Source organism: Phoca vitulina, unplaced genomic scaffold (genome assembly GCF_004348235.1).
Source record: "Phoca vitulina isolate PV1807 unplaced genomic scaffold, GSC_HSeal_1.0 scaffold16, whole genome shotgun sequence".
Classification (NCBI taxonomy): Eukaryota; Metazoa; Chordata; class Mammalia; order Carnivora; family Phocidae; genus Phoca; species Phoca vitulina.
In genome coordinates, this window is record NW_022589719.1 from 35,125,276 (window position 1) to 35,151,864 (window position 26,589).

A 26,589-nucleotide genomic window follows, 5' to 3' on the forward strand; every position below is an offset into this window, starting at 1 on the left:
TAATTATTCTGTAGCTTTCAGAACACTATATTTATGTGCTTTTAAATGATGAGTGACCAGAATACACAGGTTTTCTGTAAAAAAAAAAATCACAAACACGTGGCTTCTTCTTCTTTTTAAAAATATTTTAATTATTTATTTGACAGAGAGCAAGAGAGCTCGAGAGAGCACAAGCAGGGGAATGGTCAGAGGCAGAGGGAGAAGCAGGGTCCCCACTGAGCAGGGAGCCCGATGCAGGACTCGATCCCAGGACCCCGGGATCATGACCTGAGCCGAAGGCAGATGCTTAACCGACTGAGCCCCCCACGAGCCCCCCACATGGCTTCTTCTGATTACAAACCATTATTTTGACAATATTACATATTTTAATAACATGTGAAAATGACCTCCATCTGTTAGACATTTGATAATAGCAAACATTTAAAGAAGGAATTAACAAAAAAATCATTACCAAATACAAATCATTAAAAACACTTAAAGATAATTCCACAAATGTCTAATACTTAAAAGGTGAGTTGCCCTATCTGATAATCTTGATCCTTTGTTTCATGACAAATATTTCAGTCGTGGAAAAATTTCTTTCACTGGGCATTGATACTGGTAAATCTTTAGGAGTCTGTACTACGCATCATCGAGTTGGGCAAGAGCAGGAGTCCTGGCTGCTTTTTTTTATTATTGTGGTAAAAAAAGTATAACGCGAAATTAACCATCTCAACTATTTTTAACTTCAGAGCTCAGTGGTCCGAAGCACATTCACATTGCACAGCCGTCCCTACCATCCGCCTCCAGAACTTTCCATCTTCCCAAACTGAACCTCTGTCCCCCTGAGACACCGACCCCCACCCTTCCCCTGGCCCCGGCGCCCACCGTCCACTCTCCGTCCCTGTGAAGTTAACCACTCCAGGGACCTCTTCTAGGTGAAATGTGTCCTTTGGTGACAGGCATATTTCACTCAACGTAATGTCCTCAAGTCTCACCCACGAGGCCATTTTTTGGTGATGAAACTATTTCATCGGCTCGACAAGGAACCGTAGCGTACGGTGACTATTCGAACCCTGGAAGACGCCCACGAGCGTAACGGGGGGGACGCAGATCCTGTACCATTTGGATCCCTCAGCGAGCGCCAGCCACAGCACAGGCGGAGGCAGGCACCACTGTCGCCAATTTAAGTTGATCTGCTTATTCCTTAAAACACCACTCATCGGCTTTGTTTGAAGTAGGCTGTGTGTATAAACTCATTAATATTGATTTTATTTGCAAGAATGAGTCACCACTGGCAGAGGCCGGCGGAGCGCAGGTACCCACCTCCGCCCCCGTGCCACAGCCCCAAGCCAGCGAGACCGCCACCGTCCCCGCGCCCCGAGCCGGAAACACCACTGGTCTGCAGCTCTCCGCTGTCAACCTCGCCCTTCTGGTGACTCCACGTGGCGGCATTTCCCGTCCTCGCTTTGACTGGACCAACCAGTAGCCCCTTCGTGGTGATCAAGTTTAACTCTACGAAGACAGTTACCATACTTTTCCCTTTTTCCAGATTTCTTTTCTTTTCTTTTCTTTCCTTTTCTTCCTTCCTTCCTTCCTCTCTTCCTTCCTTCCCTCCCTCCCTTCCTCCCTCACTCCGTCTTTCTTCCTTCCTTCCTTCTTCTTTCTTTCTTTCTTTCTCTTTCTTTTTCTTTCTTTCTTTCTTTCTTTTTCTTTCTTTCTTTCTCTCTCTCTCTCTCTCTTTCTTTCTTTCTTTCTAATAGGCTCTATGGCCATCATAAAGCCCAGTGCGGGGCTTGAACTCATGACCCTGAGATCAAGACCTGAGCTGAGATCAGGAGTCCAACGCCCAGCTGACTGAGCCAGCCAGGTGCCCCTTTCTTTCTGGATTTCTGGACGGGTCTTTCTGGCTATTTGGGGTCGGGAAACACATAACCTTCCCGAGAGACAGTGGGAAGAAATTCCTGTCTGGAAACACGTTGGGCAGTGTCTCAGGACGTCTTGTGGCTGTCACAGCTGCCAGCCAAACATCCTCCAGGGCAGGCTGCAAACGGGAGAGGGCGGTGGCCTCGGGGCTTTCTCGGTCACCACAGAAGAAAACCCCAGAAGATCCTGCAGGCTGTCCCTTATGTGGCACTGATGAGAACAGGGGCCTGGGCCCTCTCTCAGCCTGTCGGGGACAAAGGGGAATGAGGTACCAGTGGACTGGGACCAATCCTGCTTCCCTCCAGGGGGGTGGGCAAGGCCCAGATACAAGGGACTTCCGCTGGTGATGATCTCCCATATAGCCTTTCCCGACTCACTGACCCCTCACAGCCACCCTCCGAGGCAGCACTATCATCCTCACTTCAGGAATGAGGAAACTGAGCCCAGAGAGGTCGAGCAACTTGCCTATGAGTACACAGCCATGGCCAAAAGAAGCAGAGCCGAGGTTTGAACCAGACCACCTGACTCCAGAGTCTGTGTTCATGACTACTGTGTGAAAGCACCGTTCAAAGAGGGGAAAGGACAGGGAGGTCACCCCGATGGGCGTCCAGGGCACTCAGTCACCTCTAATTTCCAGCCATGAGTCTCCCAAAGCCCCATCATGGTGGTTCCTGTGGCTGTTATTATCCCTGACAGATGAGGATATTGAGGCTTAGTACACGTTACCACGTACCTTGCCCAAGGTCAAGGTAAAGGTAAGGGCTGGGGCTCCAGGGGCTTGAACTACCTCTATGGGCCCTTCTCCCTACAATAGCTGGGCATTGTTATGAATGTGATGAACACAATGAAGTTGTCAAGAGACACAAGTTGCAAGAAGTTTATGACTTGCTTTTAAAATACAATCATATAGAAGAAGGAGACAGAAGTCTTCACAGCCGTGTGGGGAGCATTGGGATGCTCCAGGAGCTGGAGACTCCCTGTGCTTGGCACTGTGCTGGGACAAGGTGGCCCATAGACCCTCGGTGGGCGTCGGAATCAGTATCTTGGTGGTCCAGCACTGGTCCAGGGGGTTTATCTCCAGCTTTGGGGGCCTGGGGACACCTTTTGATGGAGCATCAAGAAAACTGTCTTTGGAGGCAGTCTTAGGTTCAAGCCCAGGTTCAGTGGAATCATAAACTGGGCAGGTAAGTTCATCTGTGGGGTCTCAGTGTCCTCATTATACACCCGTGAGGGTCGAGTGAGGTTATATGGGGGGAAGGGGTCTCCATAAATGTTCTGCAAATGTGATTTTTCCCGTCTGTGTTCTCAGGGACGGACACACCTCAACCAACCTCCCAACTGGCTCACACATGGATCAAAATTCCAGACCTAGTTAACAATGAAGAATAGAACTGCCGTGGCAACTGGAACACTCTGACTGGTGATCTCCCCAGCTCACCAGCCACTTGGATCTCTGTTTCCTCCTCCGTATAGTAGGAAGGATACAGGACAGATTGCGAATTACTTTGAGAACGAAACAAGAAAAGCAAGTACAATGGTTCTCTTTCTTTCCCTCTCTCCTCCTTTACTGCCTGCCACCTCAGCAGGGACACATGGGAAACCCAAGCAGGATTGATGTAGTGGCTGAAGTCACCAAGCCTAGGGCCCCCCACCTCTTCCGCAGGGGACTGGACTACTTGAGCAGCACTGGAGACCCACTGATAGAAGGCTTACTCTTTGGTTGTCCCTTAAAGAGACCACTCCTTGGTCCCAACAGCATAGCCACTGGATCAGGAATCAAAAGCCCCCGGTTCACTCATGGCTTCAGTTCCATCTCTGCTCTAAACTAACTGGGTGCCTGTGGGCGAATCCTTTTTGGGATCCAAAAGGAAACTGGACTTCAGTTTCTTCCTCTTGAACAGAGGGCGACATCTTCTGCCACCCACCCCCAGCTCAGACCTTTGCCGAACTGTATTGTCACACCCCCCTTCATTAGGTTGTTTTCCATACTCTAGATAGATTTGGGACACACCCAGATCTCTAGGACAGAGGCAAGGCCACACTCTGATCTTATAGGAACGCTCCTCCTGAGCTGCTTACATCTCTAGAGAGGAGAGGTGGCCCACGTCATGTTCAAGGTTGACAAACAACTACATCATCCAGAGAGCTGAGCTGGTGGGCACATTTGTGAAAACACAAGCCCGGGCATAATACTGAACTATCTATCCCCTCCCCTCCCATGTTACCGGGTTTTCTTTATCGAACCTTCAACAGGAGAGTTGGGAGCGAAAATATTTCCCCTGTTCATTTTTTCCTTACAAGGATGCCACCCAGTCTCTAAAATATTTTTCGGATACTTTGGGGAAATATTTAGTTGAGCTGTATAGATAGACACGTAGAAAAGGCATTTTAGCTTCCCAAAAGCCAGTTTTCATGATTCGTGCTTGCCTAGGTTTTACTAAAGGAATATTTGGGGGTGGGTCTTGCCTAATGATAGAAATAATGCGCATTCGTGATGAAGTATCTGGAAAGCACAAACTAGCACAAAGAAGGAAATGAAAAATACCCACAGTCCCCCGCAAAGACCACTGCCAACATTCTGACATATCTCTTTCCAGGAATATATAAATGTATGTGTATGTGGAGAAGGTGGAAAACTAATTGACTATGGTCAAATATAAGCATATATGTTTGTCTTTTACAACTTTGAGACTTAAAATTTAATTTCGTTTTTCAAAAACATTTTATTTCATGTAAAACTCGTTTTCTTTAAATTTTATCACTTTGGTTAATAACATTCTAGAGTTTTTCAGATGTAAGATAAGAAATTTTACATGATACGTTCTTCATCTAAACACATTTTCTTCTTTGAATTTGGGCTCACACCGTCTATACTTGTTTGTAACTTGTTTTTATTTGGTTTTTTTTTTTAGGTTTTTCTCCTCCATTTTAAAAATTAGAGCATACTTCCCATACTAATGCACAGTTCTGTGAGTTCCGACAAAGGCATATAGTTGTGTGACTACTGCCACAATTGAGATGTGGAGTTTTGCCGGTCATTAGCTAGTTATTGAAAACATGACTGTGAATGCCACCAAGGTTTCTGTCATCTGAAAGTGCAAAGATTTAATCAATCTCTCTCTCTCTTTTTTTTTTTTTTTGGCCATTTAAGTTGTTTACAATTTTCCTCTTAATGATTTTGCAATCTGGGGGAATGGAATGAATGAAGGAAAATGAGTGAAATCTGGGATCTCATCTTCCTGGAGCTATACCAAATGGGCTTCTCCCTTCTCTGCTTGGAGAACTGCTCATCCTTCAAGACCCAGCTGAGATGTTATGTATTCTGTGGTCCCACGGCACTAAGTTACACACTTGTTAACCTGACATTCTAATAGTCTTTCTCCTCTCCCCTCCAGGCTGTGAACTGGGCCAAGTGATCTCTTAAACAGCTTTGTGTTCCCGAAACCTAGGCCATTCCTGGCTATGGAATGAACATTCCACAGGGTTGAACTAAATTTTCTCATTGTGTTGATTTCTTAGGAGGCAGATACTTTATGGGTGGGGTGCAAATATGGGCTGGATGAATTAAGCTGGTACCCTTGAGGGGAGCTGGAAATTTTCCTCCATTCCAGACCCTGAGTCAGGGGTGCAAATTCGTATTTATGTGTAGTCAATATTTATTCGATGAATGAATACATGAATGAAAGAAAGGTGTGGTCCTGGACCCTAGGAGAGAAGGCCAATCAGAGATAGCACCTGTTCTTGGTGAGCTCACAGTGGGAATCAAGGAATCCACCTTGGGCGGGTTCACCTGCTCCCCATGCAACCTTCACTGAGACTGGGGTTAGTTCAAGGGTTCCTGGCTCCCTCACCACCAGCATACAGGAGCCCAGTGGCGCCTGGCAGCAATGCCCTGACATTCTGGCCTGTAAAGAGTTTATCCTGCAGGTGTCAAACCGTGAGGGGGGAGCATCTGCTTTAATTTATTAAAGGTGTATTTATCATGTCTGTGTCTGCAAGATCTAGCACAGGACTTGACACAAAACAGGTGTTTTTAAAAGTTTAAGTACAAAATATGAATATGAATAAGGACAAAGATAAAACTGACCAGCGTTGGATTCCACTTGTTATACCATCCCTGGGTTGGTCTGTGTCATTGTCGCATCCCACAGACGGGGCACTGAGTCGCCCAGCCCCACAATGCGGGGACAAGCATGTGCTGGGAGTTGAACCAGCTGTGCCTGGCTCCCAAGCCTACGGCGCCCACAAGCCTCCACACCAAACGCCGCCCACCTGGGCCTCCGCAGGTATAGCAGGTAAGGCTCGGTGAGTGGGCCCTGCGTAGAAACCGCGTCCTTCTGAGTCCGGTAAGGTTTGGTCCCAAAGAGGCTCCGGTCCCGAGGAGGCAGCCAGCAGGTGCCTCCGGTCCCGAGGAGCCAGCCAGCAGGTGAGTTGTGCCTGGGCGCGCCCTCCTCTAAGGTGTGTGGACGTGATGTCTGGTAAGGGTCTGGCTCAGAACCTGATGCACAGTAGGCGTTCGATAACGGCCTTTGGCATCCCCGGCGGCTGTAAGGGGAGATCTGGGAGCAGATGCCTTCGGGGAGCTGCTACTGCGCGCAGACGACCCCCACCTGGGCGGGGGCGTGTCGGGGGCGTGTCGGGGCCGGGCTCCTCCCGCACCTAGCCAATCGGCGCCAGAGGAGCCCGGCCCGCCCACCTGAGGGGGCGGTGCTTGCGCGCTCGGCCTCCGCGGCGCTCCTCCCGAGGGGGCGGGGCCGGTCGGCGGCGCTCGGCGCTGACGCTGCGCCTACGCGCCCGACGTCGGGCACGTTGACGCCGGCGACGCGCAGCCGGGCCCGCTCCTCCTGCGCTCAGCCAGTGTCCGGCCGCGGGCCGGCCTTAGTGACTGGGGGCTGCGGGCCCGGGGCCGGCGGGCGCGGGCGCGGGCTGCCTTCGTCGGGCCCCGAGCTCGCCCGGAGCGAGCAGCCGCCCGCGAGCCGCCGCGGAGCCTCCTCGCCCGCTCCCGCCGGCGAGCAAGGTAAAGGAGCGGGAGACCGAGGCAGGCTCGGGGCGGAGCGGGGCCGAGGTCGCCCCGGGCGCCGGCCCCCTCCCCGCGGCGGCTGCGCGGCGCTCGCTGTCAGCCCCCCGGGCGCGGGGGCGCGGGCCCGGGACCCCGGTAGGACCCCCGGCGGACGCGCCCCGAGGGACGGGCTCCTGGGGCCGCGCGGCGCCCGGGTCACCCCGGTGGCCGGGTCAGCCCGGTCAGCCCGGCGCCGGGCGCGGGGGCCGAGGACCTGTGGCGGAGAAAAGTCGCGACCTGGGCTGCGCTCCAGTTGTCAGCGGTTCTCCCCGCCTCAGGGTCCGGGGACTCTGCGGCGCCCGGCGCGGGTGCGAAGGGGGCGGAGGTCGTTGTGTCGCCGCCCGGCGCGCAGTCCTGGGCATCGCCTTCTCGGGGGGTCCAGCCTCGGGAACCGGCCCTCCTTCCCCTCGTGCCGGCGTTATGTTGGAGACACTTAATAGCGTCTCCGTTCTCCCCTTTCACTTTTCCTTCCTTCCTTCCTTCCTTCCTAGCCGTCCGCGGCTGTAGCACCAGCTTCGTGTTCGTTGTGAAAGTTTTCTTTCTTTCCTTTTCTTTTTTTCGGCTGTAAACTTACATAAGTTCGGTTGCCTGACCGTCGCACCTTGCAGCTATTGAAAAGCACCTTTCCCGGCCCTTAACGAATCCAGTTCCTTTTAGCGCTCACCAAATCCAGCCCGAGAATTCAGGGAGCCGTCAGTCCTCCTCGAGAGCTGACTGCACACATTCCTGTAAGATGCCTGATGGATTTTGTACTTGTCAGTTTTACTGGCTGTATGCTCCTTCTGTGCTTTTCCTGAAAAATGATTGGGTGGCATGTGTTTTGACTTTCTCTCCCCCACCGGGAAATAGGAAAAAAAAAAAAAAAAGGTTACAGAAGCACACTTGTTTCCAACAACTAGAAAGTACAGCTTTGCAAACAAAATGCCACAGGGTTTGTTCTTTATGTGAGGGGTAGTCTCTGGGGTCTTTAGCCTTCGCTGGTTACTAATGTGTTCATCTTGTGTGTTCCAGCACTAAAGATTCCTGGGTATATGTTTTCCCCGCTTATATTCAGAGGGTAACAGTCAGATCTGAGAATAATGAGGCTGTCTGTCAACCTTCAGTTTATTAGCTACACATAGCTATAAAGTTGCAGGTTTGTGGGAGCCTTTATTTTGCACTTAATGACTGGAGTCTGGGTCTTTTATTTCAAGATGATGTGCGAGGTGATGCCGACCATCAGTGAAGCAGAAGGCCCGCCAGGAGGAAGCGGGAGCCATGGGTCCGGCTCCCCTTCGCAGCCAGATGCAGATTCACATTTTGAACAGTTGATGGTGTCCATGCTGGAAGAGAGGGACCGTCTTCTGGACACGCTGAGAGAGACTCAGGAAACGCTGGCATTGACCCAGGGGAAGTTACACGAGGTTGGTCATGAGAGAGACTCCTTGCAGAGGCAGCTCAATACTGCACTCCCACAGGTATGGATGCTTTTCACCTGGAACTCTACAGATTCTTTTTTTTTTTCTCTCTAAATGTTTTTTATGGTATCATCTTTCACGGTGTTCATGTTTTAGACAAGTTTGTGAAACGGTGGTTCTGGGTTTCGTAAGTCACATGCAGAGAGCGTTCCCGAGGGTTAAACCTCTGAGGGAGGAGGAACTCTGTGGTGCACTTTACTTTAAACACCTCGTAACTCTTGTTCCCTTCCTCGGGCAGCAGAAGGAACTGTCTAGATTTGGGACAGTGCTCCGAAGATTTTGGACAAGGGCCATGAGGCATCCAAGCTGTGTGGGGCCTTCCGTTCTGTTGTCTCAGGCTTTCTTGCTGAACGTGTGTTTCTCATGGATTTTACCACATATCTCCCATTTTCTAATGAAATTTAATGGGCAGATAGGATTGCTCTCACAGGAAAGATATTTTTACAGTCCACCTTTAGAAGAACACATGTGTTTTGTAAATGAACTTTGTCATGGGGGACATGAGATGGAGATTAATTCCTTCGGAACTTTCTCTTGGCTGATGAGAATTGTAAGCTTGAAGTGACACCGAAGTCGTTCATCTGAGTATATGACATTTGGACTGGTGTTTCAGAGCCTCTTCTTGTGGAGCCGAGTGAGAACGTAATGATAGGTGAGGGGAGAATGTCACCCATGAAAGTGTAAGGCGAGTGGCACTGAGTGTGCGGGAGACACCGGGGTTACTTGGATGTTCACGGCCGCCTAGGTGCCACTTGACTTACCCACAATGGGCGCCTTTGTGGTCCTTTCAGGTAGGCCTGCATAAGTACGCGCTTGTGCTCCCGCCATCGGTCTGCAGTGCTAAATTAGTAAATGAGTAATTGCTAGCGCCAATGCGTTTCTTGGCTGTAGTCAGTTCTCCTGAAAGATTGATAAGCCAAGCGTTTGCATTTCCTTTTTAGCAGTAATAATCTGGCGTTCGTGCTGTAGTGCTCCTTTTCCGTGGGCTCAGAGAACCATCACGGTCTTTCTCGTGCAAGCCTCACAAATGATGTAGTTTGCGTAGGTCAGGTTTTATTACCACGAGCTCAAAAGCATGGGCCAAATGATGCTCTGTCAGGATTTTAGCGTACTTGTAAATTTTTCAGTGGTTTTGTTTGTTTTTTGTGATTGTTATTTGTTTTAGTGAAATTTGAGGCCGTGCACCGAAGTGCGTATCGAATACTTAAGTATTTGATCATGTAGATTTCTGAAAGAGCACACACGACCTAACAGAAGGGACGGGAGCTTTGTGCAGTGGAGGGCGTGACCCCACACCACTGCTCAGTGATTTGTTTTTAGCTACTGCTCAGCGTCATGTAGCCTGGAAGCTCTTCGTTGAGTGGAGAGTGCAACCTGGCCTCCCTGCCTCCCCACCTGAGCACCTCGCCACCTCCCTGGCCTCCTGGCCTCCCTGCCTCTCCACCTCCCCACCTCCCTACCTCCCTGGGCTCCCCTCCTCCCTGCCTCCCCTCCAGGCCTGAGCACCTGAGACCAGCATTTCAGAAACACGGGAACCATTAGGTAAACTGTCTCGGACCTTCCTTTTCTCTGGTGTTTGACTCGTGTCAGGTGGCCGAGAGTGTGGCCAGACAGGATGTGAGTAAGGGCATTTGTACTACTACCACGTTGTATAAGCAAGTGATGGCATACATTAACAAACCTTAACTGTAACATAATCAGAAAAACTCACAATGGCGAGTATACATCTCAGAGACTTTTTTCACTTAGTGAGCACATGCTTGTAACCACCACCTAGATGAAGAAACAGAACATTACCAAGTTTCCCAGAAGCCCCCTCCTACCCACTCCCCGTAACTGTGCCCCAAACCTACCCATGGTCTTGACTTTTCGCCGTTGACTGGTTTGGTATGCTCTTGACTTCATGTAAATGAAACAGTCATTCAGCATCATGTTTATGAGATGCGTCTGTTTGGCCTCGTGTAGCTTTGTTCTTTCCCATTGCTGTCTAGTCCCTGGTGTGTGAAAATACCTTAGTTTATTCTTTCTGCTGGGCATGGGTATTCACAAATGCTGCCCCTGACTATTCTTGCTTGTCTGTTGGTACAGATATGTATACATTTCTGTTGAGTGTACTCAAAGCAGCAGCATCGCTGAGTGATGGCGTGTGTGTGTGTTCACCCCCACGCACGGTATGTGAGCACTCAGTGGCTGTCTGACCCTTGGTTTTGTCGGTTCTTGCATTTTAGCTGTCTGGTGGTTGTCAAGTGGTAGGAAGCTGAGTATGGTGTGAGCTTGCTGCTCCCCGATGACCAGTATATGTGCAGGGCCAGGACTTCTCTGTGTGTGTTCATTGGCCACTTGGATATCTTCTTTTGTGAAATAATTGTCTCTTGCCTATTTTTCGATTGGGTTGTCTGTTTTGTTTTTTATTGATTTGAAGGAGTTCTTTTTATATTTTTTGAATACATATATGGATAGCAGATTTTTTTTTTAGCAGTCTTGTGTGTGTTTGCCTTTCATTCTCTCGGTGTGTTTTGATAAGTTTTTTTTTCTTTCCAATGCAATAACCATTTTTATTTTTCTTGCCTTCTTGTCCTGGGTAGGATCTTCAGTACGGTGTTGAATAGAAGTGGTGAGAATAGGTGTCCTTGTCTCACTGCCAGTGCCAGAGAACGAGCTTTCAGGATGTGACCATCACATGATACCAGCTGTGGCTTTATTGGTAGATATTTTTTATCAAAATATGAAAATTCTCCTCTATTTTTAGTTTGCTAAGAGTTTTTTTTTTAATCATGAATTAAATTATATTAAATTTTCTTAAATGTGTTTTCTGCATCTTTTGGGATAAGTGATTTTTTTTTAATGTGGTGATTTAACTTTAAAAAATTTTTTTTTGCCACACTATAATAATCCCAACTTGGTCTCTGTGTATTCTCTTTTCGCTGGATTTTATTTGTTAATATTTTGCTTAAGATTCTTTCATGTGTATTCATGAGAGAGGTTGGTCTGTAATTTTACTTTCTTGTATTGTCCCTGTTGGGTTTCAGTATTAAGGCTGTGCTGGTCTCATAAAACAAGGTAGGAAGTGTTCCTTGTGTATTCCCAGAAGCGTTTGTGTGAGCCTGATGTTTTCTTCCTTCAATTTTTGGAAGAATTGATTGGCAAAACCAGCTGATGTAGGGTTTTCCTTGTGAGAAGGTTTTTAATTTCAGATTCATTTTTTTATGTGGAAATAGGATTTTTCTGATTTTATATTTCTTCTTGTATCTATTTAGATAAGGCATTTTTTTTTCCTAGGAATTTGCTCAGGCCACCCGAACTTTCCAAGTAATAAGTGTAAAGTAGTTCATAATATCCTTATCATCTGCAGAGCAGAATCCATTGTGATATTTCCTTTTAAAAATTCTTGATATTGGTAATTTGTGCTTTGTGTCTTTCTTAATCAGTCTTGGCTAGGGGATTATTAATTTTATTAGTCCTTTCAAAGAACCAACTTTGGGCTTTATTGATTTTTTTCTATTTGTTTTTCTCTTTGTTTTCTATTTCATTAATTTCTGTCCTTTATTTCTCCATCTACTTTGTGTTTTGTTTGCTGTTCTTTTTTCTACTTCTTCAGCTAAATACTTAGCTTGATTTTTAGCCTTTCTTCTTTTCCAGTATATGTATTTTAAAGCTATAAGTTTCCCTTTAAGCACGTTTGTTTATCCCACAAGTTTTGATAAGCCAAATTTTCATTATCTTTTATGTAAAAATATTTTCTAGTTTTAATTGTGGTATTCTTTTTTTTATTCACAAAGTTTTTTAGAAGTATATCACTTCTGAAGGTTTAGGGGGATTTTCTAGTTATCTTTTTGCTGATTTCTAGCTTAATTCTATGAAGGTATCTGTCTTATTCTTTTGGGGTTGCTATCACAAAATACCATAGACTGGCTGGCTAATAGGCAACAGAAGTTTATTTCTCATAGTTCTGGAGACTGGGAAGTCCTCAAGATCAAGCATGGGCAGATTCAGTGTCAAGACCCGGTTTCCTGGTTCATAGACAGTCGGCTTCTCACTGTCCTCACGCTGCGGCAGGGGTGAGGGAGCTTGCTCCACCCATGACCTGGTCACCTCCCGAAGTCTCCATGTCCTAATACCATCACCTTGGAGATGACGAATGGCAGGGGGGGGGATGTAAACTGTTAATCTGTTGCAGTCCCTAAATATGACCTGCATAGTTTCAATCCTTTGAAATGAGTTGAGCTTTTCTAGTGGCTCGGTGTACATTCATTTTCATTAAGTGTTCCTTGGGCACTTGAAAATAATGTGTATTGGTGGGAATGCAGTGTTCTGTGTTTATTAGTGAGGTGAAGTTTGTTAGTCATGTAATTCAGATTCTAGTAGGCACATTAAATAAAGTAAGAAAGAGGTGAAAATAATTTTAAGAATATATTTTATCGGGGTGCCTGGGTGGCTAAGTTGTTAAGTATCTGCCTTCAGCTCAGGTCATGATACCAGAGTCCTGGGATTGAGCCCCGTGTCGGGCTCCCTGCTCCGCGGGAAGCCTCCTTCTCCCTCTCCCACTCCCCCTGCTTGTGTTCCCTCTCTCGCTGTGTCTCTCTCTGTCAAATAAATAAATAAAATCTTTAAAAAAAAATATATATATATATTTTATCTAACACAGATATCCAAAATAGCATTTCAGTGTATAATCAACATTAAAAAACCTAATGAAATAGTTTATGTTCCTTTTATTATATTAAGTCTTTAAAATCTGGTTTGTATTTTATATTCGAGCACATCTCAATTTGGAGTAGCCACATTTCAGGTACTTACTGGCGACATGTGACTACAGATTGGACAGCCCAGCCCTACACCCTGTTGTTAGTTGTGTCAATTATTGAGATCTGTATCTGAGGTCTCCCTCTATGATTGTGGATTTGGGTCTTTCTCCTTTTCTGTTTTCATCAATTTTTATGTAATTTGAGATTGTGTTATTAGGTCTATTCAAATTTAGAACTCTTGTTTTCTTAGTAGATGGAACTTTTATCATGAAACATTCCTCTTTGTCTCTAGTAATGGTTTTGGCTGTAGAGGTTACTTTATTTGATAGTTGTATTTGCCATGTCAGTTTTCTGTTAGTTAGGGTTTACCTGGGGATCTTTTACTTTCACCTGTCTGTGAGCTTACCTTTTAAGGTATACCTTTGTGAATAGTATATGCTTAGTTTTATTTTAATGAATTTGACGATCTTTATCTTTTGGCTGGAGTGTTTGCTCTGTTTAAATATACTGACTGATATGTTGGTTTACAGGTGCCATATCACTACTTGTTCTTTATTTGTCCCACCTGTTCTGTGTTCTTTTTCTCTCTGGCTTTCTTTTAGAAGTATGAAGTGTTTTTTAATTGTATAGTTCTCTGTTAGGTTGTTGGAATATATATATTCCTAGATGCAGGGCGCAGTTTAAACTTAGGCCTCATTTAGTACTTTTACTACTTCCCTGATACTACTGTTTCCTTTGACACTTGAATGGCATTAAACTCCCCTCCTCCGTTTTTGTCACGGTAATATTTTAAAATTTTAGATCGTTTTTGGCCCTGTCATCATTGCTTTGTGCTGTTAATACTTATTAATATTTGGGATGCCTGGGTGGCTCAGTCAGTTAATCATCTGCCTTCGGCTCGGGTCATGATCCCAGGGTCTTGGGATCGAGCCCCACGTCGGGCTCCCTGCTCCATGGGAGGCCTGCTTCTCCCTCTCCCACTCCCCCTGCTTGTGTTGCCTCTCTCTCTCTTTCTCTGTCAAATAAATAAATAAATAAATAAGTAAAATCTTTAAAAAAAAAACTTAACGAGATTTATTTTCCTAGTTACCCTTTTTGTCATAAAGTTGCTCTTTTCGTTAAGTTTTTTTTTTAAAGATTTTATTTATTTATTAGGGAGAGAGAGAGAGCACAAGCAGGGGGAGCAGCAGAGGCAGAGGGAGAAGCAGGCTCCCCGCTGAGCAGGGAGCCGGATGCGGGACTCGATCCCAGGACCCCGGGATCATGACCTGAGCCGAAGGCAGACGCCCAACCGACTGAGCCACCCAGGCGTCCCATAAAGTTGCTCTTTACTCCTTGTTTTTTTCATATTTCTGTCAAAGACTACTTTTCTTTTCCCCAAAGAACTGCTTTAATATTTCTTTTAGTTCATTCATGTCTGTGGTTGGTGAGTTGTCTCTCTCTCTCTCTCTCTTTTTTTTTTTTTTTGCCTGAAACATCTTTACTTTGCCTTTACTTTTGAAGAATGTTTCTGTCAGGCATAGACTTGCAGGTGGGTGGTTTTTTTTTGTTCAACATTTTATAGATGCCAATCAGTGATCTTCTGGCTTCCTCTCTTTTTCTTGAAGAGTCAGCTGGCAGTTTTACTGTTATCCCATTGAAGGCAGTATCTTTTTTCCTCTTGTCACTTTTAACATTTTCTTTTTGCCTCAGACATTCTTTGAGTCAATGGCTTGGTTCTTTAATCAGTTTTGGAGAAGTTTTGACTGTATCTCTGTAGATATTCATTATTCCCCATTCTGTCTTTCCTCTACTTTGAGGGTCCCCATTGGACCTTTTTACCATGTCCCATGTGTCTTTTGGGCTCTTTTGTTTTCCAGACTTTTACCTGCGACTTCTGTCTAGATTTTTTTTTTTTTTTAATTACTGACCTGTCTTCCAGTTCACTGATTCTCTCTTCACCTGTGTCTATTCTGATGTTAAGCCCACAGATTGAGTTCTTAATTTTAACTGCTATGTTTTTCGGTTTAGAATTTCTTTTGATTCTCTGAAATTTCCCATTTGTCAAGTATATGTTTGAAAAGTTGATGTGTGCATCTGATAACTCCAGTATATGTGTCATCTGTTGGTCTGTTTCTGTTCTTTTTTCTTTTGGCCTATATGCTGTTATATCTGTCCATCCTTCCCTTGTTTCCTTCCTTCCTTCCTGAGTGTTGGATATTGTGTATGAAAAGCTGTAGAGGCTCTGGGTGAGGCTGTCTTCCTTGAGCATCTCCTCTGACACACCCCAAGTGGGGCAAGTGTGAGTTACTTGACACTGGGGTTCAAGCTCTGTAAGCTGCCCCCCTCCCCAGCATGCAGCCCTCCAGGGTCTCCATCTGGAGGCCTGGAGCATTTCCCAGCGCCCCTCCTTCTTGGCAGGTCCCGAAGCCCAGTTCTTGTCTCCTGAGCACAGGAGGTGGTTGAAGGCTCAGCTCTCGGGGAGTGCTTGCAGAGTGCTGGGGTCACTTTCTGTGCCTCCCAGCTCTCGGGGATCTTCACCTTTAAGACCTGGCTAACTTGTCAGGCCTGCACTTGAATTTTGTCTTCCTGTACCCTTGGAGCTGTCCAGAGTTCTGTTAGCCAAGACTTTCTTGGCTTTCTGCTATGTTTTCTTTCTGGTTTATTGGTATATTGCCCCCCCCCCCCCCCCATCCCTGAGGAAAATCAGAATTGTCAAACGCCTTGAGGGAGAGAGCGGCACTCTAAATATTAGGGTCCCCTCAGTGGGTCCCTTTGTTTGTAATCTCCCTCCAGTTGTGGTTGCCTCAGTATCTCTTTGATGCCTTCAAACAGACTTAAAATTGTGTTCAGTTTTTCTGGTTCTTGGTGGGTTGATTTAAAGACTGTTTGTGTATATAACTGGAAGTGGGGGGAGACTGGCGTGCTCTCCGTATCTGAAGCACATGTAGAAGTCATGGTAAAAATGTCAATCATTATTTGGTACAGGAGAAACCAAACCCACTAGTCCTTGTATAGTACCCATTGTTCTTTTCCTAATCTAAGTCTCCGGTTTGCCCATGCTCAGCCGCCGTGCATGGAAAGATGATGGGGGCAGTGGCCCAGCCCACCGGGTGCCCTCCTCCTCCCTTGCCCGGTGCTGACCCGGGGTGGGCTTTGTGCTGACAGGCTGGCTGTGGCAGATAAGGCTAAGGAGGATGAGATGGCTTAAGTGACACTTATTCTGTGACTTGATCACAGTGTTTGATCAGTGTTTTTAAAAATTACTGCTCATTTAGTCTTCCCTCCAATTTCATTTAAAGTTGAAAATGCAGATTTTATTCTTCCAAGTTGAGTGCAGTGATTTCACACTCTTTTTGTAAGCAACAAATGAGTTTCTTAAAAGATATCTCACCCAGAGAATTCCAAGAAAAGAGAATCTATTCGGCTTGAATTGTGGGTGGGACCCCAGGTTTTGCCCATGTCTCTCCCAGAGTCCGAATCCCTGGGAGAGTGTTTCACGTAGGAGTCAGAGCACCCTGAAGAGTGAGGTCTTATGAGCACAACTTAGTGGCAGGTAAGGCCACCCGTGCAGGTGCGTTGATTGTCACCACAGAGGTGTCTGCTAGCTGGCACCTGGGCGGATTGGCAAGGGAGGAAGGTGGAAGCAGAGCCTGGCCGGGAGGATGAGTCAGGGCCAGGCTCTGTGGCCAGGGAGGCCACGGAAGATGCTAACACTGGCCACCACACCGGGGGAGGGACGCCTCTGCACTCTGCCCTGCAGCCTCCTCTGGGGGAGAGAACCGCGGGCTTTTCTCAAGCACTGCTGTAATGCATAGTGGGGTGCAACACTGCACCGTAATTTCATTGTTAGTGCTCTTCGCAAGGTTTGACCCCTTGCCAAGCTTAAGTTAGTGAGTACATTAGGGAGACTTTACCTCGTAATCCAAGTGAGGTGAAGTGAGCTAAAAGACTCCTCAGCAGGGGTAGATTCTAGTGATACCCTTGAGTTTTGGTAGTCCCCCCCTTACGGACTGATCTTCAGTAGGAGTAGTTGGCAAAACCCCTCTTGGAAGACTACTTACTTCCGTTGTCTGGTTTATGAAACAGTTCAGCAGATCCTTCAAAGTATTTGGCCATTTGCCTCTCGTCAGCAGCACACTCAGTTTGCCTCTTTTTGCGAGCAGCCTTGTCTTCTCGTCTTTCTCTGTTGCTGCACCTGTGATCATCTGTGCAAGACAGGGCCATCCACTGCTGTTGGGCGCCTCCATGGCTCTACCCCGTTCCAGGCTCTGGGCTGTGTGCTCTGGGTGCCTGTCCTCAGCAAGCCAGCATACCTGCCCCTTCTCAAGACAGGTTCTCTCTGTGAGATGCACCCGAAAGCATGAAGTTGTCGAAAGGAAGGGCTGTCTGCTGGCACACTGTGGTCTGGGAGGGGCCTCTCGGAGGGGTCACGCTTGAGCCAAGGCTGAGAGAGTACTCTCCTGGCACTGTGACTGCAGGGACAAAGGCGAGGGGCAGGGATGAACTTGGCCTTGATTTAAGCCATGGAAACAGCAAGGTGAGGAGCTAGGCGTCAGTTGGTGGTTGGACAGAGCCTAGCCATGTCAAGAGTTGGGTTTTCCGTTTTATTTTTTAAGTACTGCTGAGGGCCCAGGGGCATTGTGGCCTCAGGGGGAGGGATTGGCATGATTTCATTGAATTTTTTAAGTAGGCTCTGCACCCAGCATAGAGCCCAATATGGGGCTTGAACTCAAGACCCTGAGATCAAGACCTGTGCTGAAATTAAGGGTTGGACACTTAACCCACTGAGCCACCCAGGTGCCCCCTGGTTGAATTTTTTAAAATCTCGTGCTGATGCTGCATGGATAATGGGTTGGGGGTGGAGACAAGACTGGACGAAGGGTAGACACCACTGGTTAGAGTAGTCCTTGCTAATGCATGGGTTGAGCTGTAAAGTTAGTGTGTTAGGCAAAAATTAAAACAGCTTAACATCAGCCATCTCATAAAGCACAGAACAATGTATATTTTTGTGTAATATACAGAAATAAGTAATGTTAAAAGCAGTGTGCGTAATATTTACATGTATGTGTCTAACGTATACGTTAAAGTATTTGGGTATGTATTGCGTATGTGGCAGGCACTGTTCTAGGTGCTGAATATTCAGTACATAGTAACAGTTACCTAGCCCAGATATTCTTGTGGTTGTACAAAGAAAACTAGAAGAGTAGAGAAAGTAGAGCTCAGTTGAAGCAAATGAAACGTGTGGACGGCGCGGCTGCAGGGTGTAGGCAGACTCGGGGAGGCAGTTTTCCTTGGGAGGTTCTGCTGCCCTCTGTTCTCCTTCATGTCTCTCCACTCCGGGTCACAGATGCCTTGCTTGAGCGCCTTGTGATGTACCTCCATTTGGAGGGACTTCGGGCTCCTTAAATTCAGCATTGATCAAAACCATCTCTTCCCACATGTGTGCCTCTTCCTGTGAATTAAACCGTTTTCTACCTGGTCAGGTGGTCTGAAACCAGGGGGATGGCTTTGCCTCTTTCCTGCACCTTGCTCCCCTTCCGGTCCCTAGGTCCTGTGGCCTGTACCTTTCCTGTCTCAGAGGCCATCTCTGAGGACTCTGGGGATTTGGACACTGTCTTCCATCAGGTGGAGTCGAGGAGGGGACAACTCTGGTGGCTTCCCCGGCCCCCGGTCCTGTGGCCCCGTGGCCCCGTGCCAGTCATGCTGTGTTGCGGGTAGCTCATCGTGCGCAGATCTGTTGTCCTCCTGCACCTTCCCTGTAAATGTGCTGTTCTGTCTGAGAGGAAGGCCTTTCTTACTGACCTTGTCTTCTGCTTGCTCGCCCTTAGTGCTGGAGACCACTAAGGCATTCCGTAACTGACTCTTTCTGGGGAACCAGTTTTGCCCTGTGTATGAAGACCCTCAAAAATGCTCGTATTCTGACTGAGCAGTTTTCCTTGTGCTGAGGAAAGTGTTCTTACCTGGAGGAAACCATGCTTATGCTATTTACATTTTTTTTCTTTTTTTTTTTTTAAGATTTTATTTGTTTATTTGAGAGAGAGAGAGAGAGAGAAACAGCATGAGAGGGGAGAGGGTCAGAGGGAGAAGCAGGCTCCCCGCCAAGCCAGGAGCCTGATGTGGGACTCGATCCCAGGACTCCAGGATCATGACCTGAGCCGAAGGCAGTCGCTTAACCGACTGAGCCACCCAGGTGCCCCGCTATTTACATTTCTGATTAGTTAGGACATCCTAGGAGTGACACCTGCCAGTTACAGACCATGTGAAAGTGTGAACACTGTGTAATGCCCTTCCAACGGGGGCTTGACGCCTCTCACTTTTGCCCCCCAGCCTTCCCTCATTCCCTCCATGCTTGACACTGCTTGGGGAGGCTCATGGTTTTCAGCAGCCCGTTCTTGTGGTCGGAGGTAGGAGTGGGCTACGGGGTGACCGCAGATCTCTCTGACCTGTGGGGAGCCACAGGAAGTCCCCTGGGGGCTGCATCGTCTACCTGGTCCTGTGCAGACCGGGTCCTGTTTGGAAGCTGCAGAGGGGATTGTCCAGCCCTCGGTCCTTCTTCCCGGACTGGCTGACCCTCTTCCGTGAAGAGCACCCCTTGTCGTCCTTCTCCCCCTTGTAATCGCTGTGCACACTTGCATTTGTGTTTATTCAGTGATCACACTCAATTATCATCATTATTCCTTAGATGCTCTGTTGTCCCCCTCATATTGGCTCCTGTGTCCTTTTGCCAGGGCCCTATTAGTCTTTGAACATTTCACTGTTTTCTGGCACACTTTGTCCCGGCTTACTTTGTGTTTTTCCTGCCTCAGATCTGAAATCATTCCTCTGAGGAGCCCTGGTTCCTTTTAGTGGGGAAATGATGTTCAGAAATCTAAATGAGCTAGGTGTGCTCATTGTTGCTGGGGTTAGGATCTTTTAGGTCCTTTTTGGAGACAGAGCTAGACAAAAATATTCATTGAAAGAGAAACCTGGATTTCATATTGCTATTCCATTCACAAATTAAAACTTAGTTTCCTCCTGATTTATTTTATATTTATGTCTTTTGTCTTATAATTTCTAGTGATGTCAGCATTATTTTCTTTATCCTATGATGGACATAAAGCAGTTTCAGCCTTCTGATACCATATTGGTATAATCATCCTACTGAGTGAAGTTTTAGAATGTCTTTGTAGTTCTTCTGGATCTTAGAATAAATATGTCATAAGACGATACAGTTAGAGTAATGGGTTTTAAAGCAGTGTGATTGGTCACATAACCACACGAAATTTGATATACTATTAGATTCATTTGTTTCTGTTTATTCCTAATTTTAGGGTTTGGATTTTTCTTTTGGAGTTGTTTTCAAATACCTAAAGCATTTACATGGTTTAGCAGTTAGAACTCTAGAAAAAGGCACTCTCAGGAGTTTTGTCCCCCCTGTCACTGAGTCACCCACCTCTAACCAGTGGGGTGGCCATGTGTCCTGGTTTGCATGAGCTAGTCCTGGGTTTTGCCTGTTCTTCTGGAGCCATTAGTAACTGTGTCCTGTTTCACTCTCAGAAATGAGGCACAGCTAAAACTTTGTTGGCACTTGCTAATGCTCATTTAGAGATGTGGACAAAATGTTTCCACTTTGTAGGTTTTTTCCCTGTAGCTAGAAGCAAGCTCTTGGCTGAATTCTCTAGACTGGGATTGTGGTTCATTTGGCAGGCAAGGTCCATCCATGGAGTTTTTGCTCTTGGCTGTCAGGGTCTTATTCTCATTTCGAGTAGGAAATGTCATCTTGCTCTGAAAATAAATTTGGGAACTTGAAGCATATCTTGCATTTCCAAGTTTTTCTGCTTTGCAAATGGGCTAATTATCCCTCCTGCCTATGTAGTTTGAAACCTTTGCCAATGGTAATATAAAAATTGATTTTGGGCAGTGGCATGCTGAAGTTGAATTGTGTGTATGAAAGTTAAGGTTCTCCGTGAGGCTCATCCATATTTCTGGGCCACTGATCTCTCTTGATATCTTAAGCTGCTGTTAAGAAGCTAGGGCACACTCTTCCCACACCTGCAAAATAGTTTATGGGGAAACATGGATGGCAGGTCAGGTCAGGGTGTCCTGTGTGGCCTGAAATAAACAGAGAAGTGGTGGGGAAGATGGTTTTGACAAGTCTGAGTGTTAATTTGAACAGTCTGATATGCTGTGAAGGGCCCCATTGGTGACATCTGTGATGCTAATGGTCCAGAAACTGTGCAGTTTACTGTGCTGTCCGTGGCTCTGCCCCCTCACCTCCAGCACCCACACGCACTGCAGGGAGGCAGTGGGCAAGCTGGCCCTCCCATCCTCCTGCTGTTTGGGCGGCATTTTCCCAGAGCAGGTGCATCTCCCTCCTCAAGCAGACGGATAGCTGAAAGCAGGCAGGCAGGTGCATGTCACCGCATCTCTCCTGCTCCGGCCTAAGTCTGCAGGCCGCTCCCACCCCCTCCCCCTCGCGCCCCAAGCTCAGGGTGGCCCAGCAGTCTGTTCCCTGAGCCCAGGGCTTGTGTGCAGTCTCTCCCTCGTGACCCTATCCCTGAGCCTTCAGTGTCCTTGTCAGTACGGGAGGGGCAGCAGCTTCAGTTTTATTTAGCAGACATTTACGAGTGTCTGCCACATGCGGGGCACTGTCCGAGGGCCAGGAAGCTGGCTGTCTGGGAGGTTCAGTAAGATGATAGCCTGCGTTGATGGCCTCGAAGCCTCCGGATAGGGATCGCCTCGCTGAAGCCTCTTCGCGATCCTGTAAAGTATACTTTGGAACTGTAAACAATACCGGAAAGCAGGTACCCTGTGTCACAGATGAAGAAACGGGGGCACAGAGAGGTTTGCGCGCCTCATAGGCTTTACCTCCTGCTTTACCCTGGCCTTGAAGTGGTCCTGGGCCAGGATGTCAGCGGGGATCCTCCCTTCTGCCGCCTGCACACGGGGCCTCGGCATTAGTGATGCACGCGGAACAGCTTTCTCATGTGGTGTGACCCGCAGGTCGTGCTCAGAGCTTGGGCTCTGGCCAGGCTCTCACCCTGCCACTCGCCATCAGAGCGGCGTCCCGGGCTGTGGGGACAGTGGTGTGAGCGCCCCCGTGACCGCGTCACAGCACTGACTGCGAGCCCCTGTTCTGCCTGTCCCCACTGAGCCGCATAAGGAAGTCTGGTTATGGTGAAGAGTGCTTCTCTTTCTGATTCCCAGAGGGAGCTGTGGCCAGTAGGGGAGAGTGCAAACGATACGGACACATACGATGTACGCGGTCCTCAGCGCCCCCCAGTGCCTGCAGTGTGGGGTACCGCCGGAGAGACAGCGTGCTGCGACTGAGCCACATGGGTGACATTCCACACTGTGGAGATAGAAGGCCTAGCTGCCCACTGCCCGGGTGGTGGGTGCAGGAGGGTAGAGTACTGTGAGGACTGAGTAGCTGGCAGTGTTTCTGGGAAGGTGGGAGAGCCCAGTCCTGCTGTGGGGGGCTCTGGTGAAGCTGCTTGTCCGCATGGCGCGTGTTCCCTCCCATTCACAGTCGGGCTCTGAGCGTGACTGGGGCCTGGGGCTGCCCTGCGCCGTCCCCACCTCCAGGAAGGCTAGGAGAGCCGGCGCCGGCTGCTGTCAGCCTCCCCGGGCCACGCGCTGCTCCTGAAGGGCGGGAAGGGGGCACAGAGGCTGGGTGGCCAAAGTTGGTGACAAATGGCAACAGCAGGACTAACGGAATTGACAGTGGTGCCTGTAAAACGGAAGGATGTGGTGTAGCATTTACCCCTGTGGCCGGTGTTCATGCGCACCCTGGCAGGGATGATCAGGGAGAATCGCTACGGCCGTCTACCCTCAGCCCCAACTTCCCTGGGAGGAAAAAAGACACTTAGCAAACAAGGACTGAACTGGGTGGATTGCAGTTTCTTCCTTCCATCGTCTCTTCTATTGTATCACTGTCCTTTCTTACCCTTACTCCCTTTCCTGATGCCCTTCACTGCATTTCGAGGAGAAGGTACAAGAAAGGTCCACGGACGGGGGTGCGGCCTCTGCTGTCTGTAGTCCCCCGAAGTAGTGAGGCCCGGGGAGGACAGAGCAGGCGGGGCTAGCGGTGACGCATCCTAGTCGGAGGGATGTACATTCCGAGGTGGTTTTCTTGTGCCAACTACTGAGATGCTTGCTCCCAGCAAGGTTCAGTGGTGAATTGAGAGATTGCTCAGAGCGCGTTCCCTGAGTGGCCAGCGCTGTCCTGTGTGTCACTGCACAGGACTGCTCCTGAAGGGGCACGGTGCTCTGATGACGTGAGGTTTTTTCCCGGAGATCCTGCGGTTGTTAGTAAGACAGCCTGTTTATGAGGCAGCCCCAGGCTGCTCCAGCCCATGGGCCGGCCTGGAGGCCTCCGAGTGCTGCCCACAGGGCTGCGTGGCGCTCAGCGAGCACAGTGCTCCGAGTCCTCGCTTGGAACGCGTGTCTCCTCTGCGCTGAAACACTCCCCGTGTGGCCTCCCTCGGCGGTTCCCTTTGAGGTCCCTCCTTGCTGGGCCTACGGGAGTGCTGCAGCAGGCGGCCCGACACACGCGGTGCTGGCGGAGTAACTGTGCAAACCGCCAGTCACTGGGGCGCCTGCGGGGCTCAGTCGGTTACGCGGCCGACTCTTGGTTTCGGTTCAGGTCATGATCTCAGGGCCGTGGGATCGAGCCCACGTCGGGCTCTGTGCTCAGTGCAGCGTCTGCTTGAGATTCTCTCTCCCTCTTCCTCTCCCCCAGCTCGTGTGCACTCTCTTTCTCTCTCTCTCAAATAAATAAATAAAATCTTAAAAAAAAAACCTGTCATTTAGAGGGAGCTCAGATTGCCTGGTGCTTGTGTCCACTCTTTGTGGGTTCGCTGCGCCCACACGGTTTTCCTGTTAGGGAACCTCTGGAAAAAACTGAGGGAAAGGAAGCACGTGCTGCACAGAGACATGTGGAGGTTGTTTTCATTTGAAAACACGCCCAGGACTAGGAGATATATTACCCCTCTGCTCTTTTCTGTAGTGCTTACCTTGGAGATGCGTCCACTTTGTGGGGTTAGCCTCCCCTTTGGAAGAGGAAACTACGTTTGTGTCCTCAGCCCCATGTTTGTGATGTTCCTTCCACACCCAGCCCCGCCTTTTGTCACGGCCTTTACACACAGCCCAGAGATGCCCCGCTGCATGTTGAGTTCAGAGCTGTGATCTTCCTTCCTCTCTCAGCTCCCTGTCCACCACCCCCCGGCTTAAGCCCCCTCCTCCTCTCTCAGCCCGCCCCCCCCCCCCCCCGGCTTCAGCCCATCCTCCTCTCTCAGCCCCCCCCCATCCCCTGGCTTCAGCCCATCCTTCTCTCAGCCTCCCCCATCCCCTGGCTTCAGCCCATTCCTTTTCTCTCAGCGCCCCCCATCCCCGGCTTCAGCCCCCCCATCCCTGGCTTCAGCTCCCCTCCTCCTCTCTCAGCCCCCGCATCCCCCCCAGCTTCAGCCCATCCTTCTTTCTCAGCCCCCCATCCCTGGCTTCAGCTCACCCTCCTCCTCTCTCAGCCCCCTGTCCCACAGCACAGTTTCTGTCCCTGTTTTCTTTTCCAGTGTCATTTTTACTTCCTTTTGTATTCCAGTATCCTAGCTTGGGCCCTTTGTGCCTCAGGCCAACACAGTGAGGCTCTGCTCGCACCTTCTTCCTTTTCCAGTCCACCCAGCACACTTTCTGCCGCCCTTGGCTGAACCCAGACTTGCACGGCCAGGTTTCCTGAAGTGTCTGTCCTTGGTGGCCGCAGGGGCAAGATCTCTTTCAGTTTGACACTCACAGCTCCATGTTCTGGTGCAACTCCACTTTCCCACCCCATTTCTTCTCCAGACCCCCTCATTCTGGCCAAACCAGTCTGTTCACTGTGCTCCCCTCCCCTGGGCCTACACGGCTCCCTTGTCGGGAAGTGCCTCCCCACCTTCCCTGTGGCACACCCCACCTGTCTCTCCAGGCTTGCTGTGGGCACCCCATCGATGCCCACTGAGGTTCAGGGGCTGTCCCACCTCTCAAAGAGGATGGGGCCTGATGCCCGGGGCTGCCTTTGCTTTCTATTCTTTTATCTTTTCTCCACTCTTTAAAAATGCCATCAGTTTTAAGGAAAACACAGATGAAATAGTATTCAGTGTGGGACGCCTGGGTGGCTCAGTTGGTTAAGCGGTTAAGCATCTGCCTTTGGCTCAGGTCATGATCCCAGGGCTCCCTGCTCAGCGGGGAGTCTGCTTCTCCCTCTCCCCCCGCCCCACTCATGCTCTCTCTCACCTTCTCTCTCTCTCTCTCTCAAATAAAATCTTCCAAGAAAAAATAGTATTGAGTGTTTATCATGGTCATCCTCGATTGGCAGAAGGAGTCACAGAGAGAGCGCTCAAGGGTCTATGGCCTCCCTCTCCCTCCCCACCCCGCTGTCCCCCACTTCAAGCCTTGGGGTCCTGTATACTGAACTCTTGGCCAGGCTCTTTTACTTCTGAGACTGTCTGGTTACATGTAAACTCAAGAATACTGTTGATTTCTCAGTAGCATATGCAGGTTTAGTGAGCGCTGAAATGACCCCACCCACAGCAGCCTGCACCGAGTGGGTGCTCAGTAGGTGCAAGGCGTCTGTGTGCAACCCCCCTTATCACCTCACACACAGTCGGAGCTGGGCTGACTCTGCCGGCATGGGGACTTGGTTTGGGTGCTTACCATCCTCTCGTCCCCTGAAGATAACATCCGTATTGAATTCTGAATCCCAAGCCACTTATTAACCCAGTGACCTTTGCACATCACTGACCTGCCTGGGCCTGTGTTCTGATTTGTAAAATGAGGTAATATGTGTGCCTTACAGGGTGGCTGAGAATAACATGTGGTAAAAGGTAGGAAACAATTTTGAAAACCATAAAACATTAAGCAAATATAACGTTATTGAAATTAATATTGTACCCTATAAGTACTTGGCATAGTATCTCAGACATCTTGTTTTTGCTCAGTAAGTTATTTGTCCAAATTAAAAGGGCTGCTCATTCTTAAGTTTGTGTATTTCTATCTACTAAGCCTAACAGAGCCACAGAGAAATTCCCCAATAAGGTTCCTTCATTTATAGTTTTGTGCCGAGATCTTTGATTCATTCAGAGATACCTTCTTGATAAATTAGAGAGTAAAACATCTCTTTGGAAATATGGATTTTACACTATTCCTAATTTTGGCTTTAGACTGTGGAGGTCAGGCAGGCCATTTCTGATCTCATACTTTAAAGACAGTTTCTTTATGTAACTGTAATTTCTTGGCATGTGCATAGATCTATGAACTTAAATATTTGAAAATAAAAATTATTTCATACTCCAGTGAGCAAGAACAGTGCCAAAAAGCACATACTAACTTTATTGGGAAGCTTGAAACATAATGTAAACATAAAGTGGACGTTAATGTACTTCATATTGTTTTCATTTTATTATTTTAGGGTGTTTTTGATTTTTTTGAA

The 26,589-nt window shown here is 48.3% G+C and overlaps 1 protein-coding gene across 9 annotated transcripts in view; it reads left to right on the forward strand.

The window, feature by feature from the left end:
* The first annotated feature begins 6,838 nt into the window (after positions 1–6,838).
* The window catches only part of PPFIA1 (PTPRF interacting protein alpha 1), a 91,006-nt gene continuing 71,255 nt past the window's right edge, over positions 6,839–26,589 (forward strand). For 4 of the 9 annotated variants that reach the window (XM_032414556.1, XM_032414562.1, XM_032414560.1 and 1 more), the window contains exon 1: positions 7,621–8,421. In XM_032414556.1, coding sequence (XP_032270447.1) covers positions 8,128–8,421 — 294 coding nt within the window. In that variant the 5' untranslated portion in view covers positions 7,621–8,127. Of the gene's footprint in view, positions 6,923–7,619; positions 8,422–26,589 lie in introns of those variants that run through there. The other 5 variants (XM_032414565.1, XM_032414561.1, XM_032414564.1 and 2 more) reach the window with 3 other exon arrangements.